The sequence below is a fragment of the Oncorhynchus nerka genome, linkage group LG5 (assembly GCF_034236695.1).
Source record: "Oncorhynchus nerka isolate Pitt River linkage group LG5, Oner_Uvic_2.0, whole genome shotgun sequence".
In the NCBI taxonomy this organism is placed as follows: Eukaryota; Metazoa; Chordata; class Actinopteri; order Salmoniformes; family Salmonidae; genus Oncorhynchus; species Oncorhynchus nerka.
The window spans coordinates 37,038,391-37,056,340 of NC_088400.1; the positions used below are offsets into that span (position 1 = coordinate 37,038,391).

At 42.7% G+C, this 17,950-nt stretch overlaps 1 protein-coding gene across 1 annotated transcript in view; it reads left to right on the top strand.

Annotated features, from left to right (window-relative positions):
* LOC115129422 (vascular endothelial growth factor receptor kdr-like) overlaps positions 1–16,314 on the top strand; it is an 82,386-nt gene extending 66,072 nt beyond the window's left edge. Inside the window, exons 27-30 of the mRNA XM_029659749.2 lie at positions 2,140–2,261; positions 3,374–3,452; positions 5,904–6,004; positions 13,974–16,314. Of these exons, the coding sequence (XP_029515609.1) occupies positions 2,140–2,261; positions 3,374–3,452; positions 5,904–6,004; positions 13,974–14,157 (486 nt within the window). The 3' untranslated portion in view covers positions 14,158–16,314. The remainder of the gene's footprint in view (positions 1–2,139; positions 2,262–3,373; positions 3,453–5,903; positions 6,005–13,973) is intronic.
* Positions 16,315–17,950: the final 1,636 nt, after the last annotated feature.

Here is a 17,950-nt window from a genome sequence, read left to right on the forward strand (position 1 = left end):
GACCAGATTGAACACATCTAAATGTGGGGCGGCAGGGTAGCCTAGTGGTTAGAGCGTTTGACTAGTAACCGGAAGGTTGCAAGTTCTAACCCCCGAGCTGACAGGATAACCAAATTCATTCAGAAGATAATAACACATGTTTCTTGTAGGGATTTCTTCTCTCAACTTGTTTTTATTACTGTCTAGCACGTCTGTCGTTCTGCCCCTGAACAGGCAGTTAAGCCACTGTTCCTAGGCCGTCATTGAAAATAAGAATTTGTTCTTAACTGACTTGCCTAGTAAAATAAATAAATAAATAATAATATAGGCCATAGGCCATATACTTTCCTTCACTGCTAATAAAGAAAGGGCTGCTTTTGTAGTAATGGAATGACAGGGAGATTTTGACAATAAGGGATGGAATCAAGAGAGGGAGAAGGAAAGCAGCGATTGTGAGTGCTGATGGAAAATTGGCTGTTTCCCCAGCGTGAACAAAACAATAGGTTCCCATCAAGTCCTTATAATGCCCAGAACGTTGAGTTTAAAAGACAGTCTAAAACAAAGTCACTGAGAGAATGGAAGACTTCCTCAGATATCTACAGCCACTCTCCCAGTTTCACCTCTCTCCCAGACATAATGCACAGGGCCCGGTTGCATAAAACACCCTAAGTGAGCTGTCATTTTAACTTAAAGTTTCCTTAACTTTAAGTCAGTTGCACAAAACATTGTAAGGTGCATTTCCCCCTAAATGAAGTGAAAAGGTTAAGGGTGCTTCATTCAGTATGGAGGTGAATCTTGCTTTCCTCTTCCCTGGTTTCAAAAGGAAAACATCAACCAGCTAGCTAGTTAGCTAACAGTTAGCTACTTAGCTAAACAATGGAAGGTGCACTACCCATGGCTCCAGAGCTATAGTAGCTGCTTAGATAGCTAGTTTCTCTGTAAATTCGCTTGACGTGGTAGAAAGTAATATAAACAAGTTGAGAGAAGAAATCCCTACAAGAAACATGCTTTATTATCTTCTGAATCAATTTGGTTATCCTGTCTTGATTGTAGAAGTACTATTTGGCCATCTCACAAAATACATGCGATTTCAGGCCGTATCCATGGTAACCACATACTCTTTCTGCCATACATGCCTTGAAACTACCGTAAAACCCCTTAAGTATGCCCTTACCTAAGGAAATATTTGAGGGGCTCTATGCAACGTCATTAAACAATTCCCTTAGGTAACACTTAAAATGTTTTATGCAACTGGGCCCAGGTCCAGATAGTTCATTAACTCAGATAGTTCATTGACCCAGACACACACAAACAGGACTAAAATGAGACCAGACAGTGGTGGGGATAGTAAAGAGATGATAGCAGGCCAGACCTCCCATCAGAATAAAACCACAGAATTAAAACACTTTATAACATAACAGATCACTCGCGCTGAAAACCAACCTCATGGGACCCCATCCTGACAGTACAGAAAAGAGCTGAACAGGGAGGATTTCAAACCCTTTCATTAATATAGGTCTGTTACATACAGACTAATTCCTTTACAGGCCAGTCAGCGATGTTGTCTCCACCAGCATCATCACCCCTTCCTCAGACATTCCACATTGGATTTATTAGGCATGACCTTGGTTTCTTTGGCAACATTCCCTGCTAGTCCTGGATGGATTTTTGTGAAGCACACGAACAGTATCAAGCTCAAATCTCCCTAAGCTTCACACGCTTATCACACACCTGTGCTTTCCGTCATGCTATGATAGCAGCTAGCTAGGCCTCTGGTCTATGATAGCTGTTAGCTAGGCCTCTCGTCTATGATAGCAGTTGGCTAGGCCTCTGGTCTATGATAACTGCTAGCTAGGCCTTTGGTCTATGCTAGCTGCTAGCTAGGCCTCTCGTCTATGATAGCAGTTGGCTAGGCCTTTAGTCTATGATAGCAGTTATCTAGGCCTCTGGTCTATGATAGCTGCTAGCTAGGCCTATCCATGATAGCTGCTAGCTAGGCCTATGGTCTATGATAGCTGCTAGCTAGGCCTCTGGTCTATGATAGCTGCTAGCTAGGCCTATGGTCTATGATAGCTGCTAGCTATGCCTCTGGTCTATGATAGCTGCAAGCTAGGCCTCTGGTCTGACATGTTGTGTTCTCTCCTCTTTCTGTCCATTCAGGAGGGAAAGCATTACATCCCTATAGCAGCCCTGCTGTCTAAGGAGGGAGACCCCTCCAACACGGCCCTGTCAGAGGAGACCAACACCAGGCCACTCTCTTACCGCGACTCAGGGAGCACCTGGTAAGAAGGATGAGTCTGTCAGCTGGCCAGTCAGTACACTGCATTACCCAGCTAGCTATATTACCCTCAACCTAACAGAGATATTACCCTCAACCTAACACACAAGATCACACTCACACCTGTGGCTCACAACAGTATTGAATAAGGTTCTCACATTTATTGTATTGCAATTTAGGGCTGTATTCAATCTGCATTGTGGAAGTTCAGCATTACAGCGTGATTGAAATTTAAAGGCAATGTTCCCGCCTTAGCAGAAACTGCATTCGCGGAAAACCCTGCATAAGTCGGCTCAATGGGAAATGATCTTAACATTTCTATCACGCAATCTGTAACGCTTCAGCGGTATACATATTGAAGAGCGCTTATTTGAATAATTCTGCCGTAAGTCTATGTTCATTATATACCATTTAATGGAGAAATTTAAACAGTGAAATGTAATATCTCCATGGGCATCTTTGCTTAATGGTAACTTTAATTTATCTTTAAAGCTGTGTTATTTTAACTGAACTGAGTGTTAAGATAACAACCAATCATTTCCCCACTCTTTATTCAGTACATTGTCCAACGCACACTCCATTTTCTTTACATATGCTTTGCTTGGCCGGTCAGGTACTTACTCTTAAAGAAGTGCAAGTAGATCTGCTTGAGGACAATGAAAGACCTGATAAAGATTGGGATGAGAACTATATACCCTGGCAGTCTGATGGTGAGGGAGCCCAAAGCATTGTGGCCCCTTCGAAGATTTTCCTCCCAAACCACAGACCCTGCACCAGGATTTATGTCCACTTAAAATAATATTTGTTAAACCCTCGTATTTTCATAGGTCCTACGAGTGGGTTTATTGAGAATGTATTAAAATGCTTTAATGTCAGTTATCCCTTAAGCTGAATTAAGCAGTTATTTGATTCTCTCTCTGTGTTGGAAAGCCAAGAAAATAGGGTTTATTTTTAAAGATCAATTCCCCCGACACTATGTAATTGTTGACTGAATTGATTATGTTCCCGATTATTGTGTTTTTTCTATGCTTTTTGGCGCCTGTATAATCTTGGATTCCTCTGGCTGGGACATTTTTCCTACATTAGGATCTGACTTTGGAAATTGTTTCCTTTCAGGAACATTAAGAACCGTCCAGCAAGTGTGAAGACCTTTGATGAGGTTACCATGGAGAACGGTTCTAACGACAACCATGAGGTGAATTAACCCATCACCCCTATCCCACTCTCACACGATGAACACCAAGTGACCCAAACCTCCCAGCAAACCGGGAACATTCCCAGAACATTTAGCTAAGATTCCCATGAAGTTCTAGTTAGGGTTGTATCTAACATTAGCATGATAGCATCCCAAAAACATTCGAAGAATGTTGGAATCGATCCAGGGTCTGTAGTGACACCTCTAGTACTGCGATGCAGTGCCTTAGACCGCTGCGCCACTCGGGAGCCGAGTGTTAATGTTTCCCCAGCAAACCAAAATTGGTTCTGTGAAAGTTCCCAGAAAGTTCCCAGAATATTCGTAGATATTCTTATAACACAAAAACGGTCAAATCGTGCTGATTATTATACAATGATGTATAACACATTCACCTGATGTTGCTAGAATGTTCCCAGAACACATTTTATCTGTTCTTTAAAAGTTTCCAGAATGTTTCATTAGGTTGTGGGAAGAGTCTGGTGGAAACATTGTGGGGACATCACAAAAGATATGTTCCCAAAACACAAAAAACTGTCCAGTTGTGTGGATAATTATAAACTCAGCAAAAAAAGAAACGTCCTCTCAATGTTAACTGTGTTTATTTTCAGCAAATTTAACATGTGTAAATAACAGAGCCATAAACTAATAACTGAGCCATAAACTGAACAAGTTCCACAGACATGTGACTAACAGAAATGGAGTAATCTATCCCTGAACAAAGGGTGGGGGGAGTCAAAATCAAAAGTAACAGTCAGTATCTGGTGTGGCCACCAGCTGCATTAAGTACTGCAGTGCATCCCCTCCTCATGGACTCCACCAGATTTGTCAGTTCTTGCTGTGAGATGTTACCCCACTCTTCCACCAAGGCACCTGCAAGTTCCCGGACATTTCTGGGGGGAATGGCCCTAGCCCTCACTCTCCGATCCAACAGGTCCCAGACGTGCTCAATGGGATTGAGATCCGGGCTCTTCGCTGACCATGGCAGAACACTGACATTCCTGTCTTGCAGGAAATCACGCACAGAACGAGCAGTATGGCTGGTGGCATTGTCATGCTGGAGGGTCATGTCAGGATGAGCCTGCAGGAAGGGTACCACATGAGGGAGGAGTATGTCTTCCCTGTAACGCACAGTGTTGAGATTGCCTGCAATGACAACAAGCTCAATCCGATGGTGCTGTGACACACCGCCCCAGATCATGACGGACCCTTCAAATCGATCCCACTCCAGAGTACAGGCCTCGGTGTAACACTCATTCCTTCGACAATAAACGCGAATCCGACCACCACCCCTGGTGAGACAAAACCGCGACTCGTCAGTGAAGAGCACTTTTTGCCAGTCCTGAATGATCCAGCGACAGTGGGTTTGTGCCCATAGGCGACGATGTTGCCGGTGATGTCCGGTGAGGACCTGCCTTAAAGGCCTACAAGCCCTCAGTCCAGCCTCTCTCAGCCTATTGCAGACAGTCTGAGCACTGATGGAGGGATTGTGCGTTCCTGGTGTAACTCGAGCAGTTGTTGTTTCCATCCTGTATCTGTCCCGCAGGTGTGATGTTCGGATGTACCGATCCTGTGCAGGTGTTGTTACACGTGGTCTGCCACTGCAAGGACGATCATCTGCCCGTCCTGTCTCCCTGTAGCACTGTCTTAGGCGTCTCACAGTACGAACATCTGCAGTCCTCATGCCTCCTTGCAGCATGCCTAAGGCACGTTCACGCAGATGAGCAAGGACCTTGGGCATCTTTCTATTGGTGTTTTTCAGAGTCAGTATAAAGGCCTCTTTAATGTCCAAAGTTTTCATAACTGTGACCTTAATTGCCTACTGTCTGTAAGCTGTTAGTGTCTTAACGACCGTTCCACAGGTGCATGTTCATTAATTGTTTATGGTTCATTGAACAAGCATGAGAACAGTGTTTAAACCCTTTACAATGAAGATCTGTGAATTTATTTGGGATTTTTACAATTATCTTTGAAAGACAGGGTCCTGAAAAAGGGACATTTCTTTTTAAGCTGAGTTTACAATGTTTATTTTAGGTTGCAAAAAATATTCACCTGAAGAAACATTCTGGGAACCTTTAAAGAACAGATTAAATGTTTTTCTAGGAATGTTCTTGCAACATCAGGCAAATGTTTTATACAAACATTCTATGATCATCAGCAGACTGGAAAGTTTTTGCCTTATGAGAACATTTGCCGTGACCTAATGAATGTTCTGTGAACTTTCACAGAACCAATTTTGGTTTGCTGGGCTAACATGATGATTTCTCTGAACCACGCGTACAGAGCTGTCCCTTTAGTAGGGTGTAAAACATCTGGCCTATAAGAATAGACATGTAAGACCATTTTGGTGGACTCTGACTCTTTCTCTCTCTCATCCTTATTTCTCCCTCTATCGCTCTCGCTCTCTCTCTCTATCCCTCTTTCCCATTTCCCTCCCTCTCTCTGCACGTGTAGGGGGGCCAGTCGGACAGTGGGATGGGCCTATCGTCTGATGATATGAACACCCTGAAGCGCCTGGAGTCCTTGGCCCGACCACTCAGCATCATGGCCCTGGCGTGAGTCCACATGATCCCTGTCACTGACAGCATCCAGAGACACAGGCTGAGGCAGAAAGAGGCAGGGGAGCCACATGCAGAGGAACTGGAGGCAGGGAGGGGTAGAGAGGCAGGATAAAGAGTTAGGGGAGGCAGAAAGTGCCAGGGGGAAAAGGAGAGGAAGGCAACTGGCCCTGCCCTGGAAACCCACCTGCTGGCCTGGAATGTCGACATTGGAATTGTCAAACACACTCATAAACACACTCATATACACACACACTCATACACACACACACACACATACACACACACACACACACACTCATACACACACACACACACACACACACACACACTCATACACACACACACTCATACACACACACACTCATACACACACACACACACACACACACATAGTCACACGCACTCATATACACACACACACATACACACACACACTCATACACACACACACACTCATACACACACACACGTCACACACACTCATACACACACACACATACACACACACACACACACACACTCATACACACACTCACTCACTCACTCACACACACACTCATACACACACTCACTCACTCACTCACTCACTCATACATACACACACACACACACACTCACTCACACACTCATACATACACACACACACTCAAACACTCACACACACACACACACAGTCCCTCTCACCCCCTTAACCTCAATGACTGGTTTTCCCTTTTGCCAAAAGAAAGCATGCTATATCCCCAGCGAGACAAAGGACTTGGGGGGAGGAATATTGCCCCAAGGTGACAACCCAAACGACAGGGAGCAAAAGCTCAGTGGAAGTGTGACTCGGTGCCTGGGTGGTTTAAGAGCATGCACTAAAACTCGCTTTGGCGTTCGCCAAAAGGCTGCTCGGGCCTGATTGAGACGTCCTCCGACAGCTTACTTGTCAAGGTTCAGAGTAGAGGCCGTGTTTCATACATCAATCAACCGCCATAGTTTGAGATGACGTAAGAGGTTTGTGATACAGACTCTGTCCAGAGTCAAGATAACAGATGTCGTCAGAACAACACTGTTCTCATTGGCTGAGGAACAGTTGTGGACTCAGGTGTCTCATCGCCCTGGATGTTATCTGGTCCGGTATAAACAGACTGTGGCGTCTGAGATGTCTACCATCGCCCTGTGTCTTTGAGGCTCCACTATGCAATGACCTGAGAGCTGATGTTCAGATAGAGAAAACATTCAATTATGCATGTACTGTACACCCACTGTCCCAGATCAGCCTGTACATTGTGTGGATGATTTAGGTCTGAGAGATTGTTTATCGTTTTGAATGTCAGCCAATCGCAGGGTTCATGTAGCAGGTCACACCCCTCTCTCTACTTACACTCGGGTCCTCAACATGCTCAGAGAAGGAGCAACGTTCAAGCTGAGTAAACAAGGGGATGTAAACATAGGGGCATGTGAGTTACTACCACTCCTTGTCATAACCCGTCGTACCTGTGGAATAGAGAGACCACCTTCCGGAGACACCTGAAACCCCACCTCTTTCAAGAATACCTAGGATAGGATAAAGCAATCCTTCTCACCCCTTTTAGATGCACTATTGTAAAGTGGCTGTTCCACTTAAGGTGTCATAACCCGCTCTGGATACCTGTGGAATGTAAATGAGAGGAACCAGGGCTAAGGACAGGTTAGGCTAAACATGACACATTATCCATTGTGTACTTCAAGGAGCAGAATTGCGTGGAAAATATATATATAGATGGATTCTGTCTTTCAAATGCCCATCGCACAGACACCTCTTCCCTGGACAAAAAAAAAAGATTAGGACAGATGCATATTTAAATGAGCAAGGACAGCTAACAAAGGAATGTTTTTTTAATGCAATAATCCTAAACTGACAGAAAGGGAGCATGAAATAAAAAGGCAAGGGTAGTTTGATATCATTTTTATGGGGCCTGCTGGTGGCTTTCACCAAGATTAATGAAACTCTTCCCAACCCCCAATGAACATACCGGAAGGTGTTGGTTTGATTAAAAACATTCTGAATCCTCTCCCTCAGCAACCATTGTACCCTCCCAGCCACAATCCACCCCCACACACCCATCAACTCATTTACAGTGCTCCCCTCCTCTCTGTGTCCCTATTTGATACACAACGCTGGGCAGAGAGAGACGAGACCACTACCTGTGAGCACAGCCACAGCCTTACCCATGTTGCCATGCCCTCTGCCATGGCAGAACCAGTCACCAGAGGTATACAGAGAATGGTCTATTTATTGAGAGGAGAGAACCCTCACTGGGTCGCCGCTCGATCACTGTCACCTTTGACCTTCTAGAGGTTTACAAGGGAGGGCTGTAGTAGCTCTCTCTCTCTGCTCTCTCTCTGCTCTCTCTCTCTGTGCTCTCTCTCTGCTCTCTCTCTGCTCTCTCTCTGCTCTCTCTCTCTGTGCTCTCTCTCTCTGCTCTCTCTCTCTCTGTGCTCTCTCTATGCTCTCTCTCTGCTCTCTCTCTCCTCTCTCTCTGGTCCCTCTCTCTCTCTCTCTCTCTCTCTCTCTCTCTCTCTTTGCTCTCTCTTTGCTCTCTCTCTGCTCTCTCTCTCTGCTCTCACTCTTCTCTCTATCTTCTCTCTCTGCTCTCTCTTCTCTCTTATTTCTCTGCTCTCTCTCTTTCTCTCTCTCTTTCTCTCTCTTTCTCTCTCTGCTCTCTCTCTCAATAGCGCTTTCTCTCTATAGCTCTCACTATAGCTCTGTCTATAACTCTCTCTATAGCTCTCACTATACCTCTCTCTATAGCTCTCACTATAGCTCTCTCTATAGCTCTCTCTCTATAGCTCTCTCACTAAAGCTCTCTATACCTCTCACTATAGCTCTCTATAGCTCTCACTATAACTCTCTCTATAGCTCTCACTATAGCTCTCACTATTGCTCTCTCTCTATAGCTCTCACTATAGCTCTCACTATAGCTCTCTCTCTATAGCTCTCACTATAGCTCTCACTATAGCTCTCTCTCTATAGCTCTCTCTCTCTATAGCTCTCACTATAGCTCTCACTATAACTCTCTCTCTATAGCTCTCACTATAGCTCTCTCTATAGCTCTCACTGTAGCTCTCTCTTTATAGCTCTCACTATAACTCTCACTATAACTCTCTCTACAGCTCTCTCTGTACCTCTCACTATAACTCTCTCTATACCTCTCACTATAGCTCTCTATAGCTCTCACTACAACTCTCTCTATAGCTCTCTCTATAGCTCTCTCTATGGCTCTCACTATAGCTCTCACTATAGCTCTCTCTCTCTAAAACTCTCACTATAATTCTCTCTAAAGCTCTTTCTATAGCTCTCACTATATCTATCTCTATACCTCTCACTATAGCTCTCACTATAGCTCTCTATAGCTCTCACTATACCTCTCACTATAGCTCTCACTATAGCTCTCTCGCTCTCTAGAGCTCTCTCTATAGCTCTCACTATAACTCTCTCTCTATAGCTCTCACTATAGCTCTCTCTATAGCTCTCACTGTAGCTCTCTCTTTATAGCTCTCACTATAACTCTCACTATAACTCTCTCTACAGCTCTCTCTGTACCTCTCACTATAACTCTCTCTATACCTCTCACTATAGCTCTCACTACAACTCTCTCTATAGCTCTCTCTATAGCTCTCTCTATGGCTCTCACTATAGCTCTCACTATAGCTCTCTCTCTCTAAAACTCTCACTATAATTCTCTCTAAAGCTCTTTCTATAGCTCTCACTATATCTCTCTCTATACCTCTCACTATAGCTCTCACTATAGCTCTCTATAGCTCTCACTATACCTCTCACTATAGCTCTCACTATAGCTCTCTCGCTCTCTAGAGCTCTCTCTATAGCTCTCACTATAACTCTCACTATAGCTCTCTATAGCTCTCACTATAGCTATCACTATAGCTCTCTCTCTATAGCTCTCTCACTAAAGCTCTCTATACCTCTCACTATAGCTCTCTATAGCTCTCACTATAACTCTCTATATAGCTCTCACTATAGCTCTCACTATTGCTCTCTCTCTATAGCTCTCACTATAGCTCTCTCTCTATAGCTCTCACTATAGCTCTCTCTATAGCTCTCACTGTAGCTCTCTCTTTATAGCTCTCACTATAACTCTCACTATAACTCTCTCTACAGCTCTCTCTGTACCTCTCACTATAACTCTCTCTATACCTCTCACTATAGCTCTCTATAACTCTCTCTATAGCTCTCTCTATGGCTCTCACTATAGCTCTCTCTCTCTAAAACTCTCACTATAATTCTCTCTAAAGCTCTTTCTATAGCTCTCACTATCTCTCTCTATACCTCTCACTATAGCTCTCTATAGCTCTCACTATACATCTCACTATAGCTCTCACTATAGCTCTCTCGCTCTCTAGAGCTCTCTCTATAGCTCTCACTATAACTCTCACTATAGCTCTCTATAGCTCTCTCTCTATAGCTATCACTATAGCTATCACTATAGCTCTCTTTAGCTCTCACTATACCTCTCACTATAGCTCTCTATAGCTCTCTCTATAACGCCCACTATAGCTCTCTCTATAGCTCTCACTATAGCTCTATCTATAGCTTTCACTATAGCTCTCTCTATATATATAGCTCTGTCTCTCTATAGCTCTATCTCTCTCTCTCTCTATAGCTCTGTCTCTCTATAGCTCTGTCTCTATAGCTCTATCTCTCTCTCTATATATAGCTCTATCTCTCTCTATAGATCTCTCTTTATATATATATAGCTCTATCTCTCTCTCTCTATAGCTCTATCTCTCTCTCTATAGCTATATCTCTCTCTCTCTCTCTCTCTCTATAGCTTTATATATGTATAGCTCTATCTATAGCTCTCTATATATATATACATCTCTATCTCTCTCTATAGCTCTCTCTCTCTATATATATATATAGCTCTATCTATAGCTCTCTCTCTCTCTAGCTCTATATCTCTCTCTCTATAGCTATATCTCTCTCTCTATAGCTCTCTCTCACTCTCTATAGCTCTGTCTCTTTATAGCTCTATATCTCTCTATAGCTCTATCTCTCTCTCTCTATAGCTCTATCGCTCTCTATCGCTCTCTCTCTATATATATATATATAGCTCTATCTCTCTCTCTCTATATCTCTCTCTCTCTCTATAACTCTATTTCTCTCTCTCTATAGCTCTATCTCTATCTCTATAGCTATCTCTCTCTCTCTCTCTATAGCTTTATTTCTCTCTCTCTATAGCTCTATTTCTCTCTCTCTATAGCTCTATCTCTCTCTATAGCTCTATCGCTCTCTCTATACCCCTATCTCTCTCTATAGCTCTCTCTCTATATATAGCTCTATCTCTCTCTATAGCTCTCTCTCTCTATATATATAGCTCTATCAATTCAATTCAATTCAAGGGCTTTATTGGCATGGGAAACATGTGTTAACATTGCCAAAGCAAGTGAGGTAGACAACATACAAAGTGAATATATAAAGTGAAAAACAACAAAAATTAACAGTAAACATTACACATACAGAAGTTTCAAAACAGTAAAGACATTACACATGTCATATTATATATATATACAGTGTTTTAACAATGTACAAATGGTTAAAGGACACAAGATAAAATAAATAAGCATAAATATGGGTTGTATTTACAATGGTGTTTGTTCTTCACTGGTTGCCCTTTTCTCGTGGCAACAGGTCACAAATCTTGCTGCTGTGATGGCACACTGTGGAATTTCACCCAGTAGATATGGGAGTTTTTCAAAATTGGATTTGTTTTCAAATTCTTTGTGGATCTGTGTAATCTGAGGGAAATATGTCTCTCTAATATGGTCATACATTGGGCAGGAGGTTAGGAAGTGCAGCTCAGTTTCCACCTCATTTTGTGGGCAGTGAGCACATAGCCTGTCTTCTCTTGAGAGCCATGTCTGCCTACGGCGGCCTTTCTCAATAGCAAGGCTATGATCACTGAGTCTGTACATAGTCAAAGCTTTCCTTAATTTTGGGTCAGTCACAGTGGTCAGGTATTCTGCCGCTGTGTACTCTCTGTGTAGGGCCAAATAGCATTCTAGTTTGCTCTTGTTTTTTTGTTAATTCTTTCCAATGTGTTAAGTAATTATCTTTTTGTTTTCTCATGATTTGGTTGGGTCTAATTGTGCTGTTGTCCTGGGGCTCTGTAGGGTGTGTTTGTGTTTGTGAACAGAGCCCCAGGACCAGCTTGCTTAGGGGACTCTTCTCCAGGTTCATCTCTCTGTAGGTGATGGCTTTGTTGTGGAAGGTTTGTGAATCGCTTCCTTTTAGGTGGTTGTAGAATTTAACGGCTCTTTTCTGGATTTTGATGATTAGTGGGTATCGGCCTAATTCTGCTCTGCATTATTTGGTGTTCTACGTTGTACACGGAGGATATTTTTGCAGAATTCTGAGTGCAGAGTCTCAATTTGGTGTTTGTCCCATTTTGTGAAGTCTTGGTTGGTGAGCGGACCCCAGACCTCACAACCATAAAGGGCAATGGGCTCTATGACTGATTCAAGTATTTTTAGCCAAATCCTAATTGGTATGTTGAAATTTATGTTTCTTTTGGTGGCATAGAATGCCCTTCTTGCTTTGTCTCTCAGATCATTCACAGCTTTGTGGAAGTTACCTGTGGCGCTGATGTTTAGGCCAAGGTATGTATAGTTTTTTGTGTGCTCTAGGGCAACAGTGTCTAGATGGAATTTGTATTTGTGGTCCTGTGACTGGACCTTTTTTGGAACACCATTATTTTGGTCTTACTGAGATTTACTGTCAGGGCCCAGGTCTGACAGAATCTGTGCATAAGATCTAGGTGCTGCTGTAGGCCCTCCTTGGTTGGTGACAGAAGCACCAGATCATCAGCAAACAGCAGACATTTGACTTCGGATTCTAGCAGGGGGAGGCCGGGTGCTGCAGACTTTTCTAGTGCCCGCGCCAATTCGTTGATATATATGTTGAAGAGGGTGGGGCTTAAGCTGCATCCCTGTCTAACCCCACGACCCTGTGTGAAGAAATGTGTGTGTTTTTTGCCAATTTTAACCGCACACTTGTTGTTTGTGTACATGGATTTTATAATGTCGTATGTTTTACCCCCAACACCACTTTCCATCAGTTTGTATAGCAGACCCTCATGCCAGATTGAGTCGAAGGCTTTTTTGAAATCAACAAAGCATGAGAAGACTTTGCCTTCGTTTTGGTTTGTTTGGTTGTCAATTAGGGTGTGCAGGGTGAATACATGGTCTGTTGTACGGTAATTTGGTAAAAAGCCAATTTGACATTTGACATCTATCTCTCTCTCTCTATAGCTCTCTCTCTCTCTATAACTATATCTCTCTCTCTATATAGCTCTATTTCTCTCTCTATAGCTCTATCGCTTTCTCTATAGCTCTATCGCTCTCTCTCTATAGCTCTATCGCTCTCTCTCTATAGCTCTATCTCTCTCTAGCTCTCTCTCTCTCGTTGTAGATGTGTGGAAATGCTTGGGATAGTATTGTTGTCAGTACTTGACTCACCAATCTAACATTTACTGATCCATTCTAGAATATAATCATTGTAATACACCACCCTGTCATTTCTCCACTCTCATAGTCAATGCAGCCAGTCAGTCATGTGATTTACCCCACTGAGAGCCGACCTTGGCCCCTGTGAGTGAAGTTCTGGAAACTCCTAGCAACCAGAAGACAATAGTAGTCAATTACTCATATTTTGAGCATTTACGGGAGTAGAAGAAGTCAACATCCGTGAGAGAGGCCAGAGAACGTGATTGATGATATGCTTTATGAACAATTATCATGGAAATACATTATTGTTATATTTTTGTATTTTACGGATCCCCATTAGTTCCTGCCAAGGCAGCAGCTAAGTCAATTATATTTTACTGAGTCTGTTATTAACCAGTATATGCTCTCTCTCTATCTATCTCTCTCTCTCTCTCTCTCTCTCTCTCTCTCTCTCTCTCTCTCTCTCTCTCTCTAGGATGAAGGCAGTGAGTAGGAGTAAGGAGTCGGTGCTGACTGAGGGAGAGAAGGACAAATACCTTCAGCCTGTCTCCTCTCTGGACTTCACCCTGGATGACTCGTCCCTGGAGCCCGGTCTGGAGTGCCACAGCCCGCCCCCTGACTACAGCTATGTAGTGCGCTACTCCACCCCACCTGTGTAGCCATCGCCGTGGGAGACGCCCCTCCGTCCACCCTCCGCCCCAGGGAGAATCTATCTGACTAAATGCCTTGAGGCCTTTCCTTTGTTCTCCTCTGTTCTGACTCTGTCTCCGGACCTCACAGCGCACCGTAAAACGGCTGCTGCCTCCGTCTTTTAAACTTCTTCCATTTCTCCTCCTCCTTGAGAGAGGGACACGTTTGAGACGCTTTATTACAACGTGAGATCTGTTACTTAGGGACACTCTGAGACACCTTACTGTAGATCTGCACTTAGCCTGCCTGCTTCCCATCAGCCCACTCTGCAGGAAGGAGGAAGAAGAGCCTGCCCTCTTCTGTAAAGGTCTCAGCCTGACCCAGAGGTTCACCTATGTACTGCTGGCCTTCTCCATAGCTCACTCTGATAGCCACACATAACAGCTAGCTATGGAAAGATCCCTATAGACTTCTGTAGACCTATAGACAGCCTCAGGTATTCCTATAATCTACTGTGAACAACACCAAGAAAAACAACCGATTCCAGACTTGTAACGAATGACATTCCCATGAAATGTATTATTGTCAGTTTATACTGTAGTGTAAATGGAAAATGTGTTACCATGGGGATACAACATGTAGATGAGAAGGAAATAAGATGGGAGAATTAGGGTGTTTTCATTGATACTATTTTATTTCTGTACAAATATTTTATAGACTTGAAAACTGTAATGTGCTATTTTATTTTATTATATGTAATGATTATTGATATAAGGTTGACAAAATATTTGTGTCACAGAGTGGATCTTTTCAAGCATATTCCTCAGGTTGACTTGAGCTAAAGCTCCCGATTTAAAAAAAAATAATAATAAAAAAAAGGCACCTGTCAGACAGATTACAGGAACAGTTTGTGAATAATGGAATGTGACCGTCAGAAAAGATTTCTCACTTGAGTACTCCAATCTCCAGTATTCCCAGTCAACATGTTGTTGTTGTTCGGAATCTTTTTTCCCTTCAACTCAGATGGAGAGACACATGGGTTGACAGGGTTGTCTACAGTAGATGGATATGGCCCATAGTCCCTTTGGCTCAGTCTGAGTAGTAATAGGTTAAACAGCCAATAGAATCCCAGCTCCCAGCGTCTCTGAATGGGGTTACGGCATGAAGAGGACAGGAGAGGCCAGGACAGAGAGGAACACCACGCTGCTTTGGATTTAATACTACATCTCTACCGTGAAGCTATTTGAAATGAAAAGTTATATTTGGATTCCTTTCCCGATATGGGACTAACTCTGTGTATTATTGTTATGGCCGAGTGGAAAAAGGGAAATTGGATGATACGAGAGAGACTGGTTTATTTGTATGTGTAAAAAGCTAGTTAAAAACATGAGCTTGGGTTAGAATTTCATATGAATAGGGTCTATGAAAGCACCAGTGAAATAAACAATGCATATTTATTTAGGTTTATATTCTACAATGTCACTTATTAATTTCACACTGAAGATTGCCGCTGCCTCCTTGACAACACGATATGTAACATTCCAGTATTTAATTATATATTCCGTTTGCACTGCTGAACACACTATAATTACATTAGTAAAGTGAAGGAATTGACTGTTTGCAAGCAGGAATGTTTGTAATGGAAATCGTCTGTTGCTGATCCATTTTGTTGTGCTAAAAGTGTGACTAAAGCTTGCAGGGCAGGCTCCAGGAATCCTACATGTTATCACCAGGCTGGTCACTATACTGGTGACTACTTTAGCACGTTTAGTCTACGTAATTACCTTTAAAAACAAGGCTGAAAAACGATCAGGATGAAGTGTCTAAATGTTTGGATTATTCTAAATGTTTGGTTCAATTAGAATTCCAGTCACTCCAGCTAGTGTTTCGTTACACATAGGAGAGAGGGAATAGCTTGTGTGTGTAAACTGCTAGATAATATTTTGCTGCACAATACATTATTCTTTAATAAGATTTATTATGAATGCTGTCTCTACACCCTTAAATACTGCCAAATGATGTTTGTATTGTTGATGTGGACTGATTGGGTCTTGTGTCCATTGTGGAGGAAAAAAGTGTATGCACTGATTTTGTTTTCTATCAAATATAGATTTTTGTACTCTAAATGTATTTGTATTATTAACTAAGCATAAGAAATGAATAAAGATCGATATATTTATGCATTACGTCTAGTGCAGAGATATTTTTTGCTAGTTGCTGAAGTTGCTAACATTGATTCATACATCAACCCTCAGCTTTCTCTAGGACATTCTACCGTTTTCTACCCTCTGAAGTCCTGGCACCAGGTCATCAACACTATTTGAGCACCTAGCACAACGGTAGAGACTATAAAAATGTGTGTAGCACAACTTGTCTCTGGCTGGGAATGTGGGGATGGGTGAGGCGTGTGTCCACCGTTGGTGTGTGTCATAAGTAGGCTACTCTCCCCTCGTCCTGCTCCATGGACCAGCGAGACACACTTCCTGAGCGGGGCAAAATGTTCCTGTCACCGGGACAATGCCCCTCCAAGCGGGAAAGGAAGGGGCCCTTAATCATCCTGGTACGTCACCACGCAGAGGGCTTCCTACGAGGCCACGGTGCCCCCACCCCCGGCACAGGGCGAGTCCACTGGGAACGTCATGCAGGACAGGTTGGGCTCTCCACTGTCTCCGCTCATCACTCTTGAGATTCACTGTGTTTACAGATAGGTGATCGAGAATGCTTAACACTCCTGATATACAGGACCAACGTAGGGAATTATTGAAGTCACAAGCCAAGCAGTTCAGCTCCGATGTAAACTGATTCCGGAAAATGGAGTGTAAACAAACATGAGAAGCATGTTGGGGGTTAGGGACCTTAACACAACAGGGCTTGTGTATTTACGCACGCACCTAGTACAGATGTAGGATCTTAATTTGATCAGGAAATGCAAAATCTTTCAAAAGCTTCTGAAGTTTGTCATTTGCACTGTTAAATTTCAGACTTGATTTGCCCTAACGAAAACTGTATCAACCCCTACAAAAATGTCCATGAATTATAATTTACGTAATAGTTCACATTTCCTATTACTGTGTGATTATTTTCCTGCTATAACAAACTGGCTCAAATTAAGATCCTACATCTGTAGTTTTCCACAGACAGACACAAGCAGGAAAACCTCCCTGGGCCTTTCTTCAGGGCTGGTCACCAGACAGACAATGCCTCTTTTGTGAGTACTAAGCAGTCATATCTTCTGAGTAAGGTCAAATAGGAATCTCCTAAGACAATTGGCATTGCAAAAACTGCATTTGAAGCTAATAATGTGCAGAATATTGATCAAATATTATAATGTGTACTGTACAGTATGGATATGGAAGTTGTTAATTCAAAATATACGACAAACCAATTCCTTTAACATGCATCCATGAACCTTGGATGGCACTCTAATACAGGCAGAATTCAATGTGACACCATTGCTGCAATAAACTACAGTGCCTTTGGAAAGTATTCAGACCCCTTGAATTTTCCCACAGTTTCATACATTACAGACTTATTCAAAAAATTGCTTAAATTATTCTGCAATCTACACACAATACCCCATAATGAAAATAGGTTTTTAGAAAGTTTTGCAAATGTATAAAATAATATAAAACTGAAATACCTTATTTACATAAGCATTCAGACCCTTTGCTATGACACTCGAAATTCAGCTCAGGTGCATCCTGTTTCCATTGATCATCCTTGAGATGTTTCTACAACTTGAATGGAGTCTAATTGTGGTACATTAAATTGATTTGGACATGATTTGGAAAGGCACACACCTGTCTATATAAGGTCCCACAG